This window comes from Misgurnus anguillicaudatus, unplaced genomic scaffold (assembly GCF_027580225.2).
Source record: "Misgurnus anguillicaudatus unplaced genomic scaffold, ASM2758022v2 HiC_scaffold_28, whole genome shotgun sequence".
NCBI lineage: Eukaryota > Metazoa > Chordata > Actinopteri > Cypriniformes > Cobitidae > Misgurnus > Misgurnus anguillicaudatus.
This window is the reverse complement of record NW_027395278.1, coordinates 2,437,404-2,461,198: the sequence shown is the minus strand read 5'-3', so window position 1 is coordinate 2,461,198 and position 23,795 is coordinate 2,437,404. Positions and strand designations below refer to the sequence as shown.

The 23,795-nt window shown below is 37.8% G+C and overlaps 1 protein-coding gene across 3 annotated transcripts; it reads left to right on the top strand.

Annotated features, from left to right (window-relative positions):
* Positions 1-1,254: 1,254 nt before the first annotated feature.
* LOC129417375 (putative Polycomb group protein ASXL2) lies at positions 1,255-23,795 on the top strand. 3 transcript variants are annotated; one of them, XM_073864721.1, is made up of 12 exons: positions 1,255-1,453; positions 6,268-6,350; positions 7,471-7,579; positions 10,592-10,730; positions 12,546-12,664; positions 14,864-14,978; positions 16,245-16,385; positions 16,460-16,620; positions 16,698-16,794; positions 16,921-17,026; positions 17,129-17,762; positions 19,282-23,795. In XM_073864721.1, the coding sequence occupies exons 1-12, from the start codon at positions 1,397-1,399 to the stop codon at positions 21,109-21,111; spliced, it is 3,591 nt and encodes a 1,196-aa protein (XP_073720822.1). In that variant the 5' UTR covers positions 1,255-1,396; the 3' UTR covers positions 21,112-23,795. The 3 variants fall into 3 exon arrangements, with proteins under 3 accessions (XP_073720822.1, XP_055027984.2, XP_073720823.1); XM_055172009.2 differs by having other exon boundaries at positions 1,257-1,453; positions 14,864-14,969; XM_073864722.1 differs by lacking the exons at positions 1,255-1,453; positions 6,268-6,350; positions 7,471-7,579; positions 10,592-10,730 and adding an exon at positions 11,597-11,754.

The window sequence follows — 23,795 nt, the reverse complement described above, 5'->3', positions numbered from 1 at the left end:
AACCTTTATGCGAGTCAACATGGGTGCACCGGAGTCGTATTTTGGGACAGACTCGAGCGTCACACCGGAAATAGGTAGAGAAGTTGCCAGTCAGTGTGAACTCCTCCCTTCCGTCGTCTGATTGGTCTGATTGCACTTTCGCAAAGGACTTCTGGGTTGGTAAAGTGAATGAAGCCTGCTGCAGTGCGAGCTTCGCTGAAGACCGCATCAAGGGGGCAAAGGAGGCGCTGATGAGCACACTTCAAAGTGTAGGACTCGTAGACTAAGCGAGCACGCACAATTTAAGGCCATGAAACCGAAAGTTCACATGAAATGCGCCATTTGGGACAGGGCCTAAGGGGTGGACAGGGATTAGCTTAAAGGTGCAGTGTGTACATTTTTGCGGCATCTAGTGGTGAGGTGCTGGTGAATGGCTCAGTCCACTGCTTACCCCTCGTTTTTTAATCACATAGAGAAGCTACGGTAGCCGCCACAGGACAAACATGTCATCGGAGACCACTTAGTAAAAAAAAAGTTTGTCCATTAAGGGTTTCTGTAGAAACATGGCGGCACAAAATGGCGACTTCCATGTAAGGGGACCCTCGGTATATGTAGTTAAAAACGTCTCATTCTAAGGTAATAAACACATAACGGTTCATTATGAAAGGTCTTTATACACTACTGATAATATAGTTTGCCATATTATTTTGCATTTCTGTCAAGAGATACTTCTAAAAAGTACACACTGCACCTTTAAGCCAGGACTAGACCTCAGTTTAATTATGAAATATAACTAGTTTTAACAAACATGCCTTACTAAAAACATTACTTGTGTGCATTTTGAGGTAATTTTAAGATATGTCCGTTAAGTTGTTTTCAGTTTAGACAGCTCTTACGTTTACTTTAGTCTAGGACTCGTCTGATCCTTGTCTGGGAAACCACCCCTAAGAGTGGAAGAAAGAATTAAAGAATGAGTAAACTTTTAAAACTTTTGTATATCGCAGAAATATAAAAGATGTTAGGTTTCAAGATTATATGAGTTGGTGCATAATGCATGCCTACCATTCGAATATGAATAACTTTTGTCTATTTTAGCAACAACTGCTAAATGTCTTAAATGTGTCATTCATTAAAAATTGCTACGTATTAATCGCTTTGTATAAGCGTGTGTCTGTTTCTAACCTGAAATGTTGATACAAATAAAACAATGGCGTGAGTGTAGCCTGAGGTAGGTGCTTTCCCCTGAACTGTCACAGTACAGTAAGATGACGTTTCCCAGAGGGTCACATGATATGTGTCTTACAGTAAAAACCCAATATGGCAGAGATGGCAGCTCTCGTACGGTAACTAAAGCAACATCAACAGTTTCAACAGCGCCCTTTCAAAACTGCTGGATTTTTCGCAAGCGACCGCAGGCATGAGGGAAAGACAGAAGAAGAAAAAGGGCAGGACGTGGGCAGAGGCCGCCAAAACGGTAAAACTGTGCACTTCTCGAGCGTTTGTTTGGCTTGTTTTTGCCGTGTGCTCCCACTTGTTCAACTGTGTTTATGAGTTCATGACCCGCTGTTGTAGGCGAAGTATTGCGTATGCATTTCTGGGCCTGGTTTCGGTTAGAGATACAAGAGTGCTTTCGGTTACATGACGAACAAATAAAATATGTTTTTATAATAACGTCTTATTTAACAACTTTTGATCCGGGTTGAGATTTATAGGAGCGTATGTTTGTCTTCCCAGCCGCTAACTTGCGCGAGGCAGCTTAGCGTAGCGCGCGTATAGTGACACTTCGCAGCTTAGCCTGTTAGCTTAGCTCACCTAAACCAACAAAACACAGGATTTTCGCTGTCCTACCTATGACACTTTAATATAACTGCATTTTAATTGTTTTGTTGTTCAAAAACTCACAGCCATAGCATGGTTAAACCCTTCGAGTCGGTGGATAGCGATGTTATGATAGCTTATGGCGGAGTGTGTTTACTATTTGTCGTCGTTAAAACTCCTAGCATATCTTGATGATATATTGAACTCCAAGGTTGTACAGTTGTATGCACCGGACAGTTTATACTATGCAACAACACACGCTGACACTATAACTGGGTCTTTCTAAATAAAGACAAATATATTCATTATATATTATGCTATGCACCTGTCATGTGTGAAAACAACAAGAAGTAACTAAGTTTAAGTCTTGGGGTGTTTTTTAAACATGAAAGAGCTGTGGTCTCCAACATGGAACCCCCTGGCACCAGGTTGCCTGCACAGAGTCTGTTAACTTATGCCCGCCAAAGCACATTCTATTAATAGCCTCAATTTTAATATCTATTTATTACATATTTTTATATTAGCTTGGATTCTTTAATGTATGTTTACATTTTAGACAATGATAAAACATATTAACAAATAAAATAAAAGCAACAAAGTATCAAAAAAGTAATTGAAATTAATTCTGTAATAAATTACAAAATGTCAGACAATGTAGCATTATGCCCACTATGTGCATCCATACAACTGGGGTCATAGTTACATATAATAGTAACTTTTTATTGTAAAATAAAAACAAAAACATTTTACACACAGAATCCTTTTTGTCTGATTTCTATAAAAAAAATCTAGGCAATCTAATCTAAACAACTCCAGTGGGTTAATTATAAAATACATTTTTAAATAAAAGATTGATCATAAAAAGAGCATTTTTTTTGTAATACTGAATAATCATCAGGGCTCATCTGTGGCCCGGGGCAAGCGTGAGACACGTTCAGGCCTGTAAAAAGTATTGTCACTTGCCCGATCGGGCCATTGCTTCACCCTCAGTCACTGAAATATATTTTCATCGATGTATATTATTCAACATCTTGGAAGCAGACATTTACTTGGGTAAAACACGAAGGGGGAAACAATGCAATATTTTGCACAATTTGCTGTCAGTTTACAGATAAAGCAGAAGAGTTGGGAGCCTTTTTTTCGTTGGAACATGTCTGTTGTATACAATTATTCAATTCAATTTTATTTATATAGCGCTTTTCACAATTGTTAATTGTTTCAAAGCAGCTTTACATGAATAAATGTAGGGGAAAACACAGAATAATCAATAGATAATAAAAGAAGTAGAATACAGCGGCTAAGAATAAACCGTACAAGCGAGCGTAGTAATAATGTAACATATATGGGAAAGTGCTAAGTTAAGCCAATGTTGGCTGACTCTTCATGGGATGAAAAAACCCTAGGAGAAAAACCCTGTGGGAAAACTCATAGGAGGAGAAAATCCCTTGAGAGAGATGCATATATATTTATATATATATAAAAACGATAGGGATATGAAATGGGTAAGCAGATTAAACTGGTTCAGCCGGTTGTCATTGGTCAGGCATCGGCTGGGCATCACGTTGAAATTATTTTATTATTGGAATTATTTTCGTTGAATTATATTTTACTTTTGAGTTATTATTTTTAAATGTATGACACTGACATTTATTTATTGGGGCCAGTGAAAATTTTGGCAGGGCAAGTGAAAACCTGGACCACTGGCCCGACTGGGCCAGTAGAATTTTTTTTGCATTGAGCCCTGATCATATTATTTACAAGACGTTCACAATAATTTACTCATAACCCGGTTAAAACTTACATAGTTGATTCTTAGTACTCTGTGTTGTTCCCTGGTTGATCAATTAATATTTTAATTTAATGTAATAGTTTTTTAAGCATCGTCCGCATACTTGCCCCTTATTCCAGTCGTGGCTGTATGATGTTGAGATTATTCTTTTAATACTAAGGACAATTACACTCATACACAAAAAATAAAATACACAAAAGGTTTAATTATTCAGTGATGCTTGAGAAGACAACACGCATACAGCCGTCACCAAAGGTTTTGAGACAAGTCTGCTCCTTTAGTATTTTTAGATCTTTTTGTCAGATGTTACTATGGTGTACCGAAGTATAATTACACTTACATTGTTTATGCAAAGAGTCAGTATTTGCAGTGTTGATCCTTCTTTTACAAGACCTCTGCAATTCGCCCTGGCATGCTGTCAATCAACTTTTGGGCCACATCCTGACTGATGGCAGCCCATACCTGCATAATCAGTACTTGCAGGAGTTTGCCAGAAATTTTGCTGGTCCACCTACCTCTTGAGGATTGACCTCAAGTTCAATAACAGTGAAAAGTATGACACACTTTCTAATTATTAATGGAATATATCTATAATAATGTGATAAACTACAGCTGTGCTTTCTCTGCTTTGTGAACATAATCAGTGACATCATATACCCATTAAAATGAGTGTGGCTGTTTGTAAGAGTGGCTTCAAATGTTCAAAAACAACACTTTTTGAGGCCTCCGTAAATGATTAAGACTTTCCAACCAAAAGGTTGATGATCAATTGATTACTAAATATATTTTTCCAAAAGTAATTATCACAATGAAGTAAGACCTCTCAGAACTCTGACACAGCAGGAAAGGAGCAGCTTTTAGGCCTTGATCCAGCAGCTGACTTTATAAGTGGCTCAAAGCTAAGATTTCCTGGAATGTCTAGATTTTGTCTGCATTTCTCAGACTCTCAAGACACAACAATGAAAACGAAATGTCTCGCTGCGTGTTGTAACATGTCATTTTAAAACTTTTATGATGCAAGAACAGAGTGACCAAAAATAATTAAAATAGGTGTATTTTCCACTTGGGTGCCAAGAAATGTCTGGTCATATTACACTCCAAATCAAGAAAAAAACACTACATCTGCAGAAGGAAAATAAATCTTGATTTTTGGACTATTAAGACGTTTGCATTTGGACAACCCCCATCAAACCCTATTTTAAAGCGCCAATATTATGGCAATTTTATATAAGTCTTAAAGCTCACGTAACACACGCTGTTTCTGCATTTCTGATGTTAATCTGGAGTACCTATAGAGTAGTATTACATCCTTTATATCTCCGAAGAGTCTTTAGTTTAAACAAAGCTGTGTCACGTGATATGATGTTTGCAAGTTCTAGCTTCTCCCGCTGATTGATGGGTGGGCGGGGTTTTCCGGGGGAAGTGTCCATATAAAGAAGTGATACATATAGAAACCCCTGAAATGTCAGCTGGACCTGTAATCGAAATTCTCGACTTGTAACACGCCCAACTGCTTTTTTGACACTTTGCCTACGTTTAGCATGAGGAAACAACTCTATAACTGTGTTAATAAGTCAGAATGCTTGAAATACCATTGAACCACCCCTTTAAGGGCCAAGTATACTTTTCCGCGTCCATCCAAACTGTCAAAATACAGGGTTCCCACGGGTCCTTGAAAGTTTGTGATTCTGGGGGAAAAAAATTCAAGGCCCTTGGAAGTTTTTGAAAATATACATGGATATAGGTCATTGAAAGTGATTGAATCTATTTTATGCAAGAAGTTTTCTGGAAAAAAATCCATATTATTTCCTGTGTAGTGTAGGATAATATCATAACATTTCTACCCTTTTAAGCACACAGGCTAAACTGTTCGCTTTAAATGCTTATATATTCTGTATGTGGATGTTGATTCATACCAACTTTTTTTGGATAGTTGTGTTTGACACATGAAAACGTCTCGTGTTACGTATGTAACTGTTGTTCCCTAAGAAGAGAACGAGACGCTGCGTCTCCTTGACATACTTCCTGCGTCCCTGTAACACCGTCTTTGGCAATATTTCAGATAGCAATATACTTCCTGGCTCCCGCGTTACCCTGTCTTTGTCGTTAAGCCTCACCATTGGTTGAATTTTATATACACATTCAGAAGCACTTACCCCTTGGAGGCGTCCCCAAAGTGTCACCGCAGTGACGCAGCGCGAGTTCCCTCGAAAGGGAACTGTAACAATGTATCATAAAAGGTAACTCGATGTAACCTTGCTCTCACTTGAAATGTGTCCCAGCATTTAGTCCTTGAATTTAAGGGTATTGGACCTGGAAAGTCCTTGAAAGGTTCTTGAATTTGAAGTGGGGAACCCTGAAAATACCCCACAAGGTCATTTGTTATAGCATGTCCATAATGCCCCTATTTGGGCGAGAGCAAAAAAGTGCTGTTTCCATGTATGTAACTTTACATGTGACATCACATTAACAAGCGAATCAAAACAGCATGTCAGTTTTGAAACAGCAAGACTGTTCTTGTTTAATGGGAATTATAAAACGAGGAGTGGATGGATTTTTTCATTGTAGAGTGTCAAATCATTGGGCAAATCATCCGCTTCACACTTGTCCTTTTTTTGGCTCACTGCTATAGTGTGAGTCACGGCTATGTTGTTCACTTGTTCCCATATCATTGTTCCCAGGTGCTTGAGAAGTACCCCAACACACCGATGAGTCATAAAGAGATCTTACAAGTGATTCAGAAAGAAAGGCTTAAGGAGATAAGGTGAGTTCACTCTCCACATGTCTTTCCCAATGCACTATATGTCATTTTCAAATGAACAATTTCTTAGTTTCTTGCCTCCAGCTTAGGTAACAATGGTATTGAACTACACCATCAGCATACCACATATCTAATTATCAAATCTCTTTTTGTTTCTTTTCTCTGTTGTCGTCCAGAAGGTAAGATTGTACCAGTAGTATACCCTCCTCTCTAACTAACTAAAATCCAATCCCTGTGCATGTTATTAACCTGTCATTGGTTGACACAGCATGCAAGGGACTCCAATATAAACCAATAGTGAGGACCTAGTGGCTGTGGCTTTTACCATAGTGCTTGTCCTCTTAACTAGCTAGTTGCTGGTTGTGCTGTTTTGCTATGTATTTATAGATGCTTTATAATATTTTATGTACTTAATGTGTACTTAATTCCTTTTTATGTCCTCTGTATGCCCTTTTAGTAGTTTTTTTGTTATGATTACTTCTTTATTTAGGTCTGCATTACTAATAAACTGCTTAATACAAAATAAACAGAACAGACATTGTAAATCTTGCATGGAAACTAGAAGGAATATTTTTGTCTGGTGTATTGGACATCTACTTTGCATTTATATTTATCTTGAAATTTCATAAAGTGTATTAAAAGACTGTCAGAATTTTTTTTTTAAGTGCAGCAAAAGATACACAAATACAAAGATAAAGTAACACACGTGGCCACATTAGACTGCCCACATCCCTTTAAAAATTTAGCAAACTTGAACACGTAGAAGACATATGATTCTCTTATTGGTTAAAACTTAGGACACTCACAAAGACAGGTTTGATATTTTGTCAAACCAATTTCAATGACTTCTGAGTTGAGTTCTTGTTTTTGACATTTTACACATGGTATTCAAATAACTAAAATAAATGCATGCAGGTTTGGCTATATTTAATCTTTTTCTCTAATATTAAAGTATTAAAAATTACATGGCTGTTACATTAATATTGCCAGATTACTAGCCACATTTGATACATTTAACATGGATCATTGTTTCAGTATTCTTTCTTAATTTAAAAATGTAATTTATGTAGTTGAACAAATAAGTTGTGACACTGGTTAAAGTAGCTGATTTTTTATTGTTTAGTGGGACATCCCCTCTTGCCTGTCTCAATGCCATGCTTCACACAAACTCACGTGGAGAGGAAGGGATCTTCTACAAAGTCCCTGGTCGAATGGGAGTCTATACACTGAAGGTTGGTAGACATACAGTATTTATTTTATTTTTATTTATTCATTTAGCTGACGCTTTTATCCAAAGTGACTCACAATTGCTATATATGTCAAAGGTCGCACGCCTCTGGAGCAACTAGGGTTAAGTGTCTTGCTCAGGGAGACAATGGTTTGTCACAGTGGATTCGAACCCAGGTCTCTCGCACCAAAGGCGTGTGTCTTATCCACTGCGCCATCACCACCCCATTTAAAGCTTTTCAAACCAGAATCGCTTTTCAAAGCCCCCCTTTGTTTAGGGTGCATCTCTTCGTGCCCCCCCCAAAAGAAAAGTCATGGCATAAAACAATCTCAAATTTAATGCGCAAATTCAAAATATGTGTTCGGAGTGTCATGTGTGTTGCTCATGTTTTCAAAATTTGTGTTTGTTGCAAACTTATGGTTCATATGTGAACCATGTGCATCACGTGTTTTGTCAAAATAAGTGCCTGCTACACACGGGTCAAAACCGTTTATGATAAAAGAGACGGTCACCTTCACAAAATACACGCAAGTAGGGCTGAAACGATTCATCGAGTTACTCGATTTACTCGATTCAAAAAATTCCTTGAGGCAAAAATTCTGCCTCGAAGCCTCGTTAAATTCCTATGACGCGCACTACACGCGCCGAGATCTGATTCACACGGACAGTTGTTCAATGTTCAGGTAGCACATCATAGCGCGTGGTACAGTTTGAATTTAGTTGGCGCGATGACGGAGCGAATATGTCCATAAACGCCAGAGAGAGAATGTCTAAAGTTTGGGATCATTACATTCAGCATCTGAACCGAAAACACCCACTGCTGTTTCACCAAGCGTCGATGAAACAAGGTAACATAGCTTCCGCTGATTTTAATCCCATACTGTATTTGTAGCGATGTCGTTATGCGGTTTGACTAGATATGATGTTTAGCTTTGATGTTTTTAAGTAGTAAACGTATTCACGTTCAATTGCAGGAGAGTATAGCTTAAAAAAGAACCCCTTCACACATACGCATGCACTTTACAGGTGTGTGTACCAAAAAACGGCACCACAGTGCAATCATATATGGGCAACTTGTAATCTGATATATTTTGTTCAATAATAATAATCTCTGTCTTATTGGAGTTTAGCATAAGTTATTCTCTCTCACGTGAGTCAGACCGATCGCGCAATGCATCACATATGCTTAAACTTTTATGTAGCCACGCAACAATAATTTCAGCATGCATTCACTGTATACAGCGGGAGGTGATGTTGTGATTTTTCAAACGGATTCTTTACCTAAAATGCACCGCAATGCAAGTGATGCAAACCAAATGCAACGTTCTATTGAAAATGAATGTATGCATTTCTGCAGTACCAAAATGCAATAAAGCAACTGAACGTCTGACTGGGGTGTCACTCTTCCTCACGCACAGCACGTGTGCACACACAAACACAGGTGCACGTGCGCGCACACACACAGGTTGTTACCATAGCAAATAGGCTCACCCCAGAAATGATATATTATATGTTAGTAGCCTAATGGTAAATGCTGCAGGTGTAGAAATGTACATAAACCAGATATTTACTTTGATGTCAGGGCTAGATTACAGCATGAAACCTGTTGTGCATATTAATAAATTAAAGTGTTTAATTGTTGGCACTGGCACTTATAAACACTAAATGGGTAAAAATTGAAATAAATAGACTTATTTTTTTGGAGCCAAATACCTCTGTTTTTTTTAGAAATAAAAGCCAAATGCTTGAACATTTTACAGCCAAGTCATTTTCGTTATGCATTATTTGTTTTGGTTGTTTAAAAACACACAAACATTTTTTATCCGATTACTCGATTAATCGATCGATTCAGTGCTAGATTAATCGATTACAAAAAGAATCGATAGCTGCAGCCCTACACGCAAAACACTCCCTTAACAGTAAACTCTGATTACGCACGAGTATTCGAGTATCTGGCAAACGCGAGCGTCTCTTTTATCATAAACCCTTTAGACGCGTCTGCAGCAGGCACTTATTTTGACAAGACACATGACGCACATAGGTTCACTCGACGCGCCAAACACATATTTTGAAATTACGAACGACACACATGACGGGCTACTGGCCACCACTGGTTTTAAGCATCCCTGTTGCCAACAGGAATAGTTTTGTGTGTCAGAGATACTCTAATACTTATTTTAATAAAATGTATTTGTTAAACTTGAATGTTGGAAATAAGTGTCTGCCAAATAAACAGATGTGGGTTTTCTGATATGCATTCAGTTTTCTGTTTAAATCAAATTCATATTTGTTCATATTATCTTTACTAACACATAACTTTACCAATTACTGTAGCAGTTAATTCATGCTTATTACTCAGGGCTCAACATAAAGGACTGCCCAGGTGGCCCAGGTCAAGCGTGAGAGACGTTCGGGCCAGTAAAAATTATTGTCACTTGCCCGATCGGGCCAGTGCTTCACCCTAAGTCACTAAAATATATTTTCTCCAATGCATATTATTTAACATCTTGGAAGCAGACATTTATTTCGGTAAAACACGACGAAAGAAACAATGCAATATTTTGCACAGTTTGCTGTCAGTTTACAGTTAAAGCAGAAGAGCTGGGAACCTTTTTTCATTGGAACATGTCTGTTGTATATGTATACAATTATATTTGACTTTTGAATTATTATTTGTAAATATGTGACACTGACATTTTTTTATTGGGGCCAGTGAAAATTTTGGCAGGGCAAGTAAAAACATGAACCACTGGCCCGGTGAATAAAAAATTATTTGCGTTAAGCCCTGTTACTTGTAAATAATATACTTTTCTTGCGATGAAATGATCTTTATAATTTACAATATTTACATACAGTATTTATGCTGTGCATGTTCTCATGTTATATTTCACATGCCAATCCTTTGATGTAATTTACATAAGCAGTAATGTAATTTTAAATGTGTTTTTAAATTAGCATCTGCCCTTTTGGTATGTCTGGCCACTGATGTATGTGGTTTGTGTTTGCGTGTGAGCAGAAAGACACTGCAGATGTGGTGAAGGAACTGTCAGAAGAGGCTTCAGACGACAGCAGCGACAACATGTCTGATACCCCATGTACAGAAAATAACAGCACCAACAGCAAAGATGGACGCAGAGGAAGGTGGACAAGGAGAGGTAAAAAAAATTTTAATAGCAATATCTGGTTAATTAAACTAGGTGTGTAATTTATCAACAGCACCAAATGATGTTGCAATAAAACTTTATATACTTTAAGAACATTTCCCCCATCTTTAATTCGTTTGACACACAGATAACTCGTGCCATAAATGTACACTATTGTTTTTTTTTTTTTAATAGTGCAATAACGTTATTTGGGAGAATTAGTCTAGAAATAGTTGACTCGGTTGTCTCTGCATTTTAATATTGCAAAAACGTTAGTATTTTTGCACTAAAACATGCTTTAGTTATGTATTTACGCTTGCATCAAAACATTAAAACTCTACAACCAACATACTGCAAATTTAATTAGTGGGTCAGAAAGCCTTGCTAAATTATAACAAGTCAAATTAGATGTGATTTAAGTGCTGTTAGAGTTTTGCCTTTTATATGATTATTGAAATGTTTCATCCAAAGATAATCCGTGATCAAAAAGCTTATAAATCTCTAAATCTTAATCAATTGTTATGGGTTTTAATGGCCAGTGCCAATAAATAAATAGAGTAAGGTGAAAATGGACAGGGCTGTCAGTAGATTTTAGAACAACCGACTGGTAATTGTCCACTTAGAGAATATAAAATTGCTAAGCTAAACATCAGCTAACTATTGGTTTTACCTGATATATTGGTCTACCACTAATATTAAGGCAGGAATATTTTTTATATTTAAAGACAGTTCAGTTATATAAAAATTTTCATGTCATTGCAAGGGATGCAGTATGCAGTCTGATACATGTGTATATGACATCATAGCTTAGCTCCACCCCTTTCAAGTCAAATTATCCTCTGAATGCAAAACACAGGAAATTCAGCTTGGTTGTTTTTCTTTGCATACTACTATGATACTACTTCCTCATTTGAGAGAAGTACGACGCTATCTAGCCAAACACAGGCTTTACATCAAGCCTTCTTGCAGAAATGTTCATATAAGTATTTCATAAAAATGCACTTGAGCATTGTGAATTCATGCAGAACCAAGTACTGTAAGTAACATTTTTATCTGTTAATGTTGAAAATGGAAGGATTGTTGGTCAAAGAGGAAGAAACAAACTCTGCAAATACCAGGAAATTATAATAATTGCAGTGGCAGCATATTATTCATGAGCATTGTTGGTTTATTTGATTTGAAGTATTTGGTTTGATAGATTTAAAGTATGTAATCAAAGTGTTGGAAATTTTATGAATAGTTACACTTTTGCTTAAAGTGCTTGAATGACTTTTTTGTATTGTTGTAATACAGTTAAAGACATTGTGGTTGAATAGAAGTTTATGATTGTTGTATGCTAGAAGTTTATAATGAAATTCTGGAGTTTCATTTATAAAGCGTGCCATTTTCCACGCAAAGGTTGTGATCTATAAAAAAACAAACTTGCTGGGAGAATGGGCTTGCAAAGTGGGATCTGAGTATAATTCATGTACGCACACTTGCAGGTGATCTGTGATTTATAAAGGGAACATTGCTTTATTTTATAAGTCTTAATACTTTTTAGCGTATCCCATTGATTTTTGGCTTTTGTGCGTACGTAGAATTTTAGTATGGATCATACGCAGTTTTAAAAATGAGGCCCCTTGTCATTTTATGTTTTGTTGCTTATTGATGTCCTTCTGGACACAGGTGCAATCTGTTAAAAATATTTTCTGTATTGTGTATTTGGATTGAAATTATTTGCCATTGAAAATTGAAATTAAGTTTGCATGCATGTTCATATGTGGGTAATTCATGTGTACGATGTACAGATATGCACTTACTATATTGTTTTCCTATGATCCCCAGTGTCCTCAAAACTACAGTCTCAGCCATCATCTCCGCAGTCGCGCTGCGCATCTCCATCAGTCTCTAGCAGCAAACTCATGTCCCCATCACAGAAACACAGCAAGAAGGCCCTTAAACAGGTGCTGCCATTTACACCTGCCATTACTGAATCGGGGGTGAATTGTGATTTTATACCAATATTTTCTGTATTTTATACGATGATAATTTTTTCTTTTAGATAATCTACTTTAATTAGATGTGAAAACCCAGCTAAAGTCATTTAGATTTACTGTTTTCTACACAAAATACGTAATGTGATGAACATTCTGTGAAAATATAACTTTAAAGGGACACTCCACTTTTTTTGAAAATATGTTAATTTTTCTGCTCCCCTAGAGTTAAACATTTGATTTTTACCGTTTTGGAATTCATTCAGCTAATATCCGGGTCTGGCGGTAACACTTTTAGCATCGCTTAGCATAATCCATTGAATCTGATTAGACCATTAGCATCGCGCTAAAAATAACCAAAGAGTTTCGTTATTCTTCCTATTTAAAACTTGACTCTTCTGTAGTTACATCCTGTACTAAGACAGACAGAAAATTAAAAGTTGCAATGATATTATGCACTGCCTGAAAATAGTCCGCTGCTATTGAAAGTTACCAAGGGGACTATTTTTGGGCAGTGCGTAATAGGGGTGGGCGATATGACCAAAATCTTCTATCACGATAGGATTAATTTTATATCATGATAACGATATGTATCACGGTAGAGTTTTTTTATGTTTTAATAAGGTTAAATCTTTAATACCATAGAAATGTTCATAATTCTCACAAAAACATATACAAGCATAAAAAGAAGATAAAAACAAACAAAACTTAAGCTCTCTGAAGATAAACAGTCAATGAAATAAGAATGATAATAAATAATTATGCATATATGTGTAGGCTTATATATATATTTTTATTTAAGGTAGAAAAGTGATTTAATCAGGAGCAGTGAGAGATTTTCTATCAATGCTGTTTGATTAACACGAGTGACAGACAGGAGCAAAATTAGGTAACTTCCCCTTTAAGACCAAAGTCCGGATCCAATACACTGTTACACATGCGCTTTCTCTTTTAGCTGTTTACTTTCTCTTAAGACCTAACTGGTCGTGTTTATGAGGATGCTTGCAAAGACGGGAATTTTGACGCATATGTCTATTTAAGGCCAATAAAGCGGAAAAATGCTCACAAGCTTAATGAGCAGCGGTCGCGCGACTTGCGCGCTCCTCACAGACAGAAAGAGCAGCGGTTGCGCGACTTGTGCGCTCCTGAGACACAGAAAGAACGCACGCATACAGATCTTTTGTCTGTGTTTCAATGGCTTAAAATAACTTGTTTTAAAACTGCAGTGCTTAAATACGTGTACAAACGTTACGTTTTAACTACCACGTGCATAGGAGCGTGACGTGGGCGCGTAACCTCGATAGAAACGATAGTCCAAAATCTCTACCGGTTGACAAATTTCTACCGGTTAATTATGTCTACCGGTTTATCGCCCACCCCTAGTGCGTAATATCATTGCACCTCCTGCAGCCATGTTACGGCAGCAATGTCCTTGATTATTACACCAGAATGAGAGTATAGTTTCTAGCAATATCTGCCTAGAAAATCACAACTTTTAATTTTCCGGAGAATGAGCATATTTTCAAAAAAGTAAAGTGTCCCTTTAATACTGACTAAGGCCATGTCAACGATTGGAAATAAAGTAAAATCAATGATTGAAATTAAACTTTGATGCTTCAAATCTCATAATTAAATTGAGACTTTGGTCTGGGTTTCAAGGTCAAGGTCACATTTAATCATACCAAATGAACAAGTTTCACTTTGTATATCATATAAAACAAAAAGTCTTAAAAAGCGTTAAAATTAACGAAAAAAGTAAGCATATTAAATAGATACACGTTGATTGTTCCAAAACTTGTTGATTGTTGCACATCAATTAAATTTGTTTTATTGCGGAAGGTTGTGTCATTGCTTGCAACTTCACCTTGTGCCTCTCCACGTCTCAGACAACTTCATCTATGCCTCAGCATGTATAGAAACCAATCGTTTGCAATCTCACATTTCTTTTTTGCTGTCATGTGCAAATACAATGAAGCAGTCTTGTCCACATAACCTACAGTATACTGTACCTACTGTGATATATATATATTGTTTAGCATGGTACTATATACCATCACATAGTCCAACTATGATATTAACCACTAACCTTGAGTTTTTGAGGTCCTCTGTTGTTGTCATGGTAACCTGTGTCATGTAACGTGGATTTATGGGAATTCTTCTTTTTTGCAGGCACTCAAACAACAGCAGCAGAGGAATCAGCGAAGGCAGTGTGGAATTCCCACCACCTCAAGTCCACGGCTGCTCCTCAAGGCTGACACATCCACCTCCAAATCCCGTACATTCAGTATTTTATGCCGTTTGTATGATTTCACAATACATTGTTTGATTACTTTAAAAATGATAGCTGTTTAGATGTAATAATACTTTTTCTTCATAGGGGTATCATGTATGAAACAAAAGGCATGCATGTTATCAGTCAAAAGTTTGAATGCACCTTTTCATTTAATAACAATATTCGAAGTATGAAATACAGCGGGGAAAATAAGTATTTGACGCATCAGCATTTTTATCAGTAAGGGGATTTCTAAGTGGGCTATTGACACAAAATTTCCACCAGATGTAGCCATCAAGCCAAATATTGAATTCATACAAAGAAATCAGAACATTTAAGTATACAAGTTGAGTCATAATAAATAAAGTGAAATGACACAGGGAATAAGTATTGACCACATAAAGATAATAAGGTGCAAAATGGCATAGAAAGCCAGGAGATCTTTAAGATCATGGGAATCATACATGTATACAAACTTTTGACTGGTGCTGTACAGCAGAAGTCTCTTCTGGCTTCTGAAGGGATGCTATTTTGTAGAATTTGGGTAAGGCCCAAGGGTCTCATTATAAAACTGTGCGTAGGATCCTTCCTTAAAATGGCATACGCCAAAAAATATTAAGACTTATAAAACAAAGCAATGTTCCCCCTGCAAGTGTGCAAACATGAATCATCCTCAGATCCCACCTTGCAAGTCTATTCTCCTGTCAAGTTTGTTTTTTATAGATCACAACCTTTGCGTGGGAACTGCTGTACGCAAGATTCCTGCTCCGTTTTGTGCGTATGCACGCTTTATAAATCAGGGCCCCTGAACCTGATTCAGCTAAATGAACCTGTCCTCCTCTAATAATAACCCCATATGGGTCAAGCAGCTAATTACAACCTATAGTTACATTTTTAAATCAGGTGTCAGTGTTGTGTTGTGTGTGATGTCATAAAATGACGTTTGACTGTCGCCACAAAACGAAAGCACGTTTTGGCAGACACTTTGGATGAGCAACTTAGAGTGACAACAAATATACCCTGAATACACCTAATTTTTCCTGGGATTGTACCCATGTTTTATAAGTTGAAAGATATGTTAAGCCAATCAAAGTGTTAAGGATTATTTGAAATGTTTATGCAGGGGGTTTAGATTAGGCTTGTGGCTAAACCGGACAGTGGCCCTCAAGGAGCAGGATTGAGACCCCTGCTGTACATAATATAGAATACATACAGTACAGTTGATATTGAAGTTAAGTTAAAATTTGTAAAAAAAAGTTTGATTTTTATGTCCTGCAGCCTGGGAGCTCAAACAAGCCGAGCGTTGCCCTGCTAGTCCACAGAATTCTACCTCCAGCTCATCGTCCTCTATTAAAACAGATGCGTGCCACACAGCTGGTGCCCGAAAGGTTTCTCAGCGCACCAGTCGGCTCAGCGCCAGTGAGTTTTATTACTTATCAATGTCATTTGTGTTAGCACATACAATTATGTAACTGACCATGTTTGATTTTCAGGACAACTGAGGCGTACGAAGTGTGAGATAGATGTTGAAACACCAGACTCTATCCTTGTCAACACCAACCTGCGAGCATTAATCAATAAGCACACGTTCTCATTGTTACCTACAGATTGTCAACAAAAGCTTCTTAAGATGCTCCCAGAGGTTGACCAGCAGGTAGCAAAACGCAGACCATCCCTGCTTTGTTGAACATGTTTGTTAAGTTAGGCTAAATTTTGGTTATTTTTTTTCAGGCTAGTATGGATGGAGCATTGAAGGTGACTAGTTCAGCTTTGAACAATGAGTTCTTTACATCTGCAGCACAATCGTGGAAGGAAAGACTGGCGGAGGGTCAGTTAATGTCTTGGCTTATCAGTAATACAATTGTACTGTTTTTTGCTTGCTAAAACAACATTTAATAATGCGAATGACTTAAGAGTCAATATGCAACTTATGCAAGCTGTTTTGTAATCTCAGGTGATTTTACACCTGAGCTGAGATTGAGAATACGACAAGAAATTGAGAAGGAAAAAAAGGTGGAGGCTTGGAAAGAACATTTCTTCGAAAGCTACTATGGTGAAAAGTACGCCAGCCACCACACTGGACAATAAAATCAGTTAGCATCTACTTTTTTGTTGTAATCATTCATTTAATATCTTCTGTCTCAACCTGCTTGTTGTTCTAGTTCTGGATTAAGTATCCAAGAATCCAGAGAGCTGATAGAGGCTGAAGACGTTCCTGAACCAACTAAAAGCACAGTCCCATCAGAAAAGCCAGAGATTGTGAAAGAGTCACAGAAACAAAGCCCTGTGGCGGAGGTCAGCCACATGGAGTTGAGGTCCAGAGATGTCAAACCAGCAGTAACACATTTCTCTCCTGAGGAGCCAGTAAAACATTCAATTTCAGAGCAAGTACAATCAACCCCAGACAGAAAGGAAGCAATGGAAGAAGTGATTCCAAAATCTCCTATTCAGAAACCAGCAGAGCCCACACCACAAAGTGAAATAACACTGGAGAATGACATCAGATGTAAGACTCCAGAAACACCTTTAGAACCAGTGGACATCTGTTTGAATGAAAACGATACACCTATTATTAAAGACGAAGGCCCTGTTGCTGAGGTTGGACAGACAGTAATAGAGAGGAACAAACCTGGATCTCCAATACCTGCCGTCACATCTGAACATCTGAAGAGGAAACTCTCCAGTGAACAGGATACAGAACTCGTAACAGAGAAAAAGCCTCGGGTCACTCCACTAGAAGTTTCACCCCCAGTGACAGCTAAAGAAACAGTAGAACAGAGAGTACCTCCACTCAAAGTAAGTTTTATATTTATTTCTTAGATTTGTCATCAGTTGCTAAGGCCACTAAGTATTGCTAAGTATTATCGTTGCTCAGTTTGAGTATGGATTAGAACAAACCCATCCCGAACCCTTTGAACTGTAGATGTTGTGCAACATGGAAGATGTGCTACTTACCGGCCTAGTTGATCATGAAATATGAAAAAAAATCATAAAGATTTAAAGGCGGGGTGCATGATCTCTGAAAGCACATGTTGACATTTGAAATCACCTAAACAAACATGCCCCTACCCCTATAGAATCTTAGACCTTCTTTTGATAGACCCGCCCCACACATACGCAACCCAGGCAATGATGTCGGTTAGTAGACATCCCTCTTACTGCTGATTGGCTACAGGTGTGTTTTGTTACTCGCCCCGACTCTCTTTTCCAAAGTTTTTTAAAGGACTAGTTTACAAATTTTCCTGATAATTTTCCCATGTCATCCAAGATGTCTATTTCTTTCTTTGTTTCCTCAATAAGAAATCATTTTTTTGAAGAAAAACATCCAGGATTTTTCTCCATATAGTGGACTTCAACGGACCCCAGCGGTATTGTCCAACTTGCAGTTTTATTGCAACTTCAAACGTCTCAACCGAAGCATAAGGTCCTTATTTAGCAAAATGGTCATCATTTTTGCCAGAAAAAGAAAAATATTTACTTTATAACTACAATTTCTCGTCTTGCGCTAGCTCTGGGCATCTGCGACTTTACGTATTACGTAATCACGTCGAAAGGTCACGCATGCCACATCCAGGTTATGCACACGTTCGGACCATTTTAAACAATAAACTGACACAAAGACGTCAATTCGTGTCATTCCACATACAACAACTTCTGAACGGTCCTCTTTCTCCTCACTTGTAAACATTGGAGCGGTGGTTCTGTATACGTCATCTGCGACCTTTCGAAGTACGTAAAGGCGCACCCCAGTGCAAGACGAGAAATGCAATTTTTTGGTGAAAATGACGATCATTTCGCTAGATAAGACACTTATGTCTCGGTTGGGATCGTTTAGAGCTATTTGAAGTTGCAGTGATACTGCAATACTGTTGAGCTCCATTAAAGTCCACTTTATGAGCGAAAATCCTGAAATGTGTTCCTCAAAAAACGTAAGTTCATTTCGACTGAATAAAGAAAGACATAAACATCTTGATGTCATGGGGGTGAGTTAATTATCAGGAAATGTTGTTATGTTAAGGTCTTTGCACACTGAAGTCATTTCGAAATTATCATAAGTGTTTTTCCGTATTCATCATCCTAAAAATTTGTCATGCACAGAAACCTTGCACACTGTCTTTATAACGTTAACACTATACACGCTAGTACTCCCTAGCAACCACACAGAACACTTTATCATAGCATGTCTTGGCAGCCACCCATTACATCTTAGCGTTATGATGGCTAGTTTACTGCAATGCATTAATTAGGTAAAACTGAAAGTTAACTACAGTGGTACTTTGATAATAACACTGAAACACTCTCTAAATATTTGCAGATACCAGTGTCACGAATTCTCTCAGCTCCTGCATCTTTTGAGCAGACATCTCCAAGGACTCCTATCCCCTTGACACCACCTTGCATTAGACCTGGTCGTACTGGGGCACGGACTCTTGCTGACATCAAGGCAAAAGCCCAGTTAGCACGGGCACAGCGTGCTGCCGCAGCAGCAGCCGGATCATCAAGTGGAAGTACCAGTACCTCTACACCCTCCCCAGTTCGATCCCTGTCAGAAGAGTTTTCACCAGCAAGCAGCAGAAGTCAATCTGTCTCACCCATAAAACAGAGCTCTGGATCTCCTGCTCCAGATACTTCCTCACAAACGCCTCCTTCCTCAGGTTCCTCTGGACACTCAGATGTTGGTTTTACTCAAGGCCTATGTGCCAACCAGGCTTCTATAAAAGCAAATCGATCTTTGCTGGGGTCCCAAATCACACAGTGTGCATCAAATCCATTGGTAAAGGAACAGTATAGCCTCAGTGCTGAAGGAATTGTAGCATCTTCTAGTCAGGCAGAAAACATGACTGTCTCAAACGCAGTTGCACAAAACCAGAGAGCACATCAAACATCTGCAATGACCAAGCCTAGCTCTTCAATCCCAGCAAATAATCCTCTGGTCACACAGCTTCTTCAGGGTAAAGAGGTTCCTTTGGAAAAGATCCTTCCAAAGCCACTAGCCAAGATGGAGGTTCAATCTGTGGCCATTTCTGCTAGAGATAAAGGGAAGATTTGTGCCTCAACAGCTGGGTTAAAAAAAGAGAATCCTAGAAACCAAGAAGATGCCAAATTTGGGCACCAGGTTCCTTCTGGTCAGTCTATGATACAACTTAGATCTCCAGTTAGTGTGGACAAACTGTTCAAAACCACTCAGGACCAGATCCTTCAGCCACTAAGGCCCAAATGTGAGCAGAAACAAACTGGTTCAAGCCACCAACTCTCCCAATTTCAGTCTGTTCAGTTAGGACCCCCTGAGGGCAACCAGGACCAGATGAGTATTCATCTAGGCATCTTTGGGCGAAAGAGGATGGCCAAGCCAGCAATGACGGGACACTACCTCCTCAACGTTTCCACTTATGGTAGAGGGTCTGAAAGCAGCAAAAGGCCACATCAAGTTAATAACACAGTCCTTGTTAACTTGAAAAAAGAGAAAATTGAAGATGAGAGTGTGAAAGGAACGTCATCTGGAGGACACCTAAATTCTCCAAGGGTCAAAGTAGAACCGCAGGGATATTTTGAGGGCGTAGCACCACAAACCTGTTCCGGTGTAAAATCGGAATCTCCGTCAACAAGCTGTTTATCCAACAAAGTAAGCACTTCTACTCGAACCAAAGAAACTTGCTCAAGAAAGCAGCTTGATAGCTGCAGCAGTTTACAGGGTAACACAGAGCCATATCAGTTAGCTGACAGTCACCAACACACGTTCACTTCTCAAAAAACACAAAATGGCCAAGAACTTGTTATTGGCCCACAGTATGGTGGAACCATCAGCATGACCGTTCCACACACACTGAATAACAGCATAGCCGACACTCCAACCTCTCCAACTGCTGTGTCCTGCAGTGGCGACAGCAGTGCGGCTGGTGGAAGCATGATGTCTTTTTCCGTTACTGTCACTGCCATACCTGCTGGTCACCTACTGGATCAGAGCAACCAGGGTGATACCTCACCTGAGCAAGCCTTCATAGAAACCTCTGGGATGGAGGATGTACAATCAAAGTGCTACTGTCGGCTAAAGGCCATGATTGTGTGCAAGGGATGTGGCGCATTCTGTCACGATGATTGCATTGGCCCATCCAAACTATGTGTCTCATGTTTGGTGGTACGATAATGGTTATGAGGATTACCATCAACTGTGATCATTCAAAAAGCAATTACAATGAGGATAACAGTGTCTGTTGCTGTGGTAAGCTATTCATGTGGCTATTGTGCTGTTTGTACTCCTTGTTTTTCTTGCACACGTACATGTTAAGCATGGTATGAAATCTGTGCAACTCCGATTCATTCTTTCCCTCTCATTGAGCACCTTGTTTAGACTGAAAACTCCTTGAATACTGGCAATATTATTAAGGCTCGTTCTTTTTGTTATATTTTTGTAACAAAGTTTTAGAAATGAAAATCGATTTACTACTATTTTTGTAGATGTAAAAATCATTATTACCCCATATGTTTTTGGAAATTATCTTTCACAATCAATTCACACTAGCATGCTGAAACAGGCAACACCAATGTTTAAGTTTTGCTTATCATGCAAAACTGTTTGTTGGTTAGGTTAAGCCTTTGAACCGGAAACTGAGATACCAGTTACTTCGCAGAATTACTGTGAATATGTAAACCTAATATATTAACCTAGGCTTATATATGGTACTGTTAAAAAAACATTATTTATAGAAAAGAAGGGGTGTTTTGTTGAGTAAATTAACAGGCTAGAACTTCTCTTACATATGAGGGGTTTTTTTTGTGTGTGGGGGAATATAAAAAAAATTTATATTGATAATTGACAATGGCAATAATTTGTACATTTTAGAGTATTTATACATTTAGTCTTGTTCTTTATAAATCTCAAAGAGCATTATTGTCCCTTGTATCCTAAATAGATTTTTTAGGGTTGCACTATTTATGTTCGGAAAACTGCAAAGGACTTGAACACACTTTGCCGATTATCTATACATTCGAAAATGGCAACAAGATAAGTAGAGTTGAAGCACTTATAATCGTACCCTCTCAGGAGCAAAACCAGGTCTTAATCATTTCAATAGCCTTTGTCTAATCATGTAAGTTGTTTACGTCACACAAGTGACATTGCCTCTAAATGGAATAGTAGATAGTAGTCCATATAACTTTAGTTTTTTGCGTTAAATCAGAATCAGAGGAAAAAATAATGCTGAGCAATGAAGTAAAACCTTTTGAGAAGGAAAATATGAATGTTTTATATTGTAAATAGTGACTTTCTTTGCGATTATACTAAAAATCCATTTTCAAAAAGCTTTTCTGTATCTTGCCTAAACATATCCGATTGTCTACCTTACTCGAAGGGTTTTATCTTTGTAACCGTTTATACACAAATACTTTTATTCATTTTTCAAAATTAAATGTTGTGTACTGTCCTGAAACTACGGAGCCCCTAAGGGGACATGAAGCAAAAATTAAATAGTGTAGTTTCGCGTGCTCACGTGAAACTAAGGCGTGCGCATGTGAAACTATCGCGTGCGCACATTAAACTACTGCGTTTAGTTTTGCATGCGTACGTGAAACTATATCGCACGCGCACGTGAAACTAAACTTAAGAAAATCTGCACATGAAGGTTTCGCGTGAGCACATAAAAACTAAACTTTTGATTTTTTCACTCCAGTGTCATCTTAGGATCTTGGTATGAAACAACCCTGCTAAACAGGTACATTTTGATACAGGTAATCTAACAAACTAGTTGTTGCATCTTTGAATCAGTCATTTTTGGTTCAATCATTTGCCTTCCAGGCAAGAAATGTTAAAGATTTTAAATAAAATTTGCTTGGTAATATACCAAAGTCAATGTATGGGGACTAGATAATCTGAATTTGTTTGTAATGTCTGTCTAGTTAAACAAAGTAATATATTTTAAGTAATATATTTTAATAAAAGTCTATTTACAAAACATTTAAGAAACAGGGTATTTGCTATATCTTTATATTGGATGTCCCATTTTGTTATGTACATCTTTGTCCAAGGTGTACATTGACTTTTTTACAGTTTGTACTGGGCCCATTGTGATAGTCTGACCCCTTGAGTCTTTTGGTCTTTTTGTTGTTGCTCACTTTTTATGTGTCGGTTATTTACAGATCACTTTAATGATTACTAAATGACACAAAGAAAAGTTCTATCAGGTGTTTGTGTTGTATGAATAAAACTTAAACTTGCTTGGTGTTTGGGTTGTGCTAAATGTTTCTGGGTGGGATAGAGTTTGTTTACTTCGTCAGTCGCTTACTATAAACTGTTGCTTTCATTTCCATGTGTATTTATATGCCACATTTAAACACACAAGAGACTCGCTAGACAATAACTGTGATACGTCTGTTATACAAAACAGCAGGCCTTAGAAGTGATTTCATTTTTAGTCCCAAAGCTGATGTTTAGATTAATTCTTTGACATGTTGCAAATTGTCAGAGCTACAAACAAGCAACTCTTGAGAGTTGCAATGCATGACTTTCCATTTTACCACCAACTTTATATGCCTGTGATATTTTACAAAAGTTACATTTTTAATTCATGTTTCAGTATATTCCTCTAAAATCATGTGATTATTAATGCAGGAGGTCTTGATGTTTCAAAATCAATAAAACAGTTCTTTATCAAAAGTCACGGGGAAAAGTTTGTCTGAGTTTAGAATTGCTTCCACTGTGTATGTTGTGTTAAAAAAGTCAAATATTTTATGTAAAATAAAGGTGAATGTAAAATAGTAATTGTAATAAGCACTTGTAAACAAAGTGTATTTTATCAAGAAACTATATAAATAAAAGAAAGCAAAACAAAAGAA

Bases quoted from the DNA above. Each gene is read 5' to 3' on its own strand.
- LOC129417375 (XM_073864721.1), top strand. From the start codon at position 1,397: ATGAGGGAAAGACAGAAGAAGAAAAAGGGCAGGACGTGGGCAGAGGCC. The intron at 12,665-14,863 runs GTGCTGCCATTT...TCTTTTTTGCAG, and splicing joins GCAAGAAGGCCCTTAAACAG to GCACTCAAACAACAGCAGCA. The intron at 16,386-16,459 runs GTGAGTTTTATT...TTTGATTTTCAG, and splicing joins CACCAGTCGGCTCAGCGCCA to GACAACTGAGGCGTACGAAG.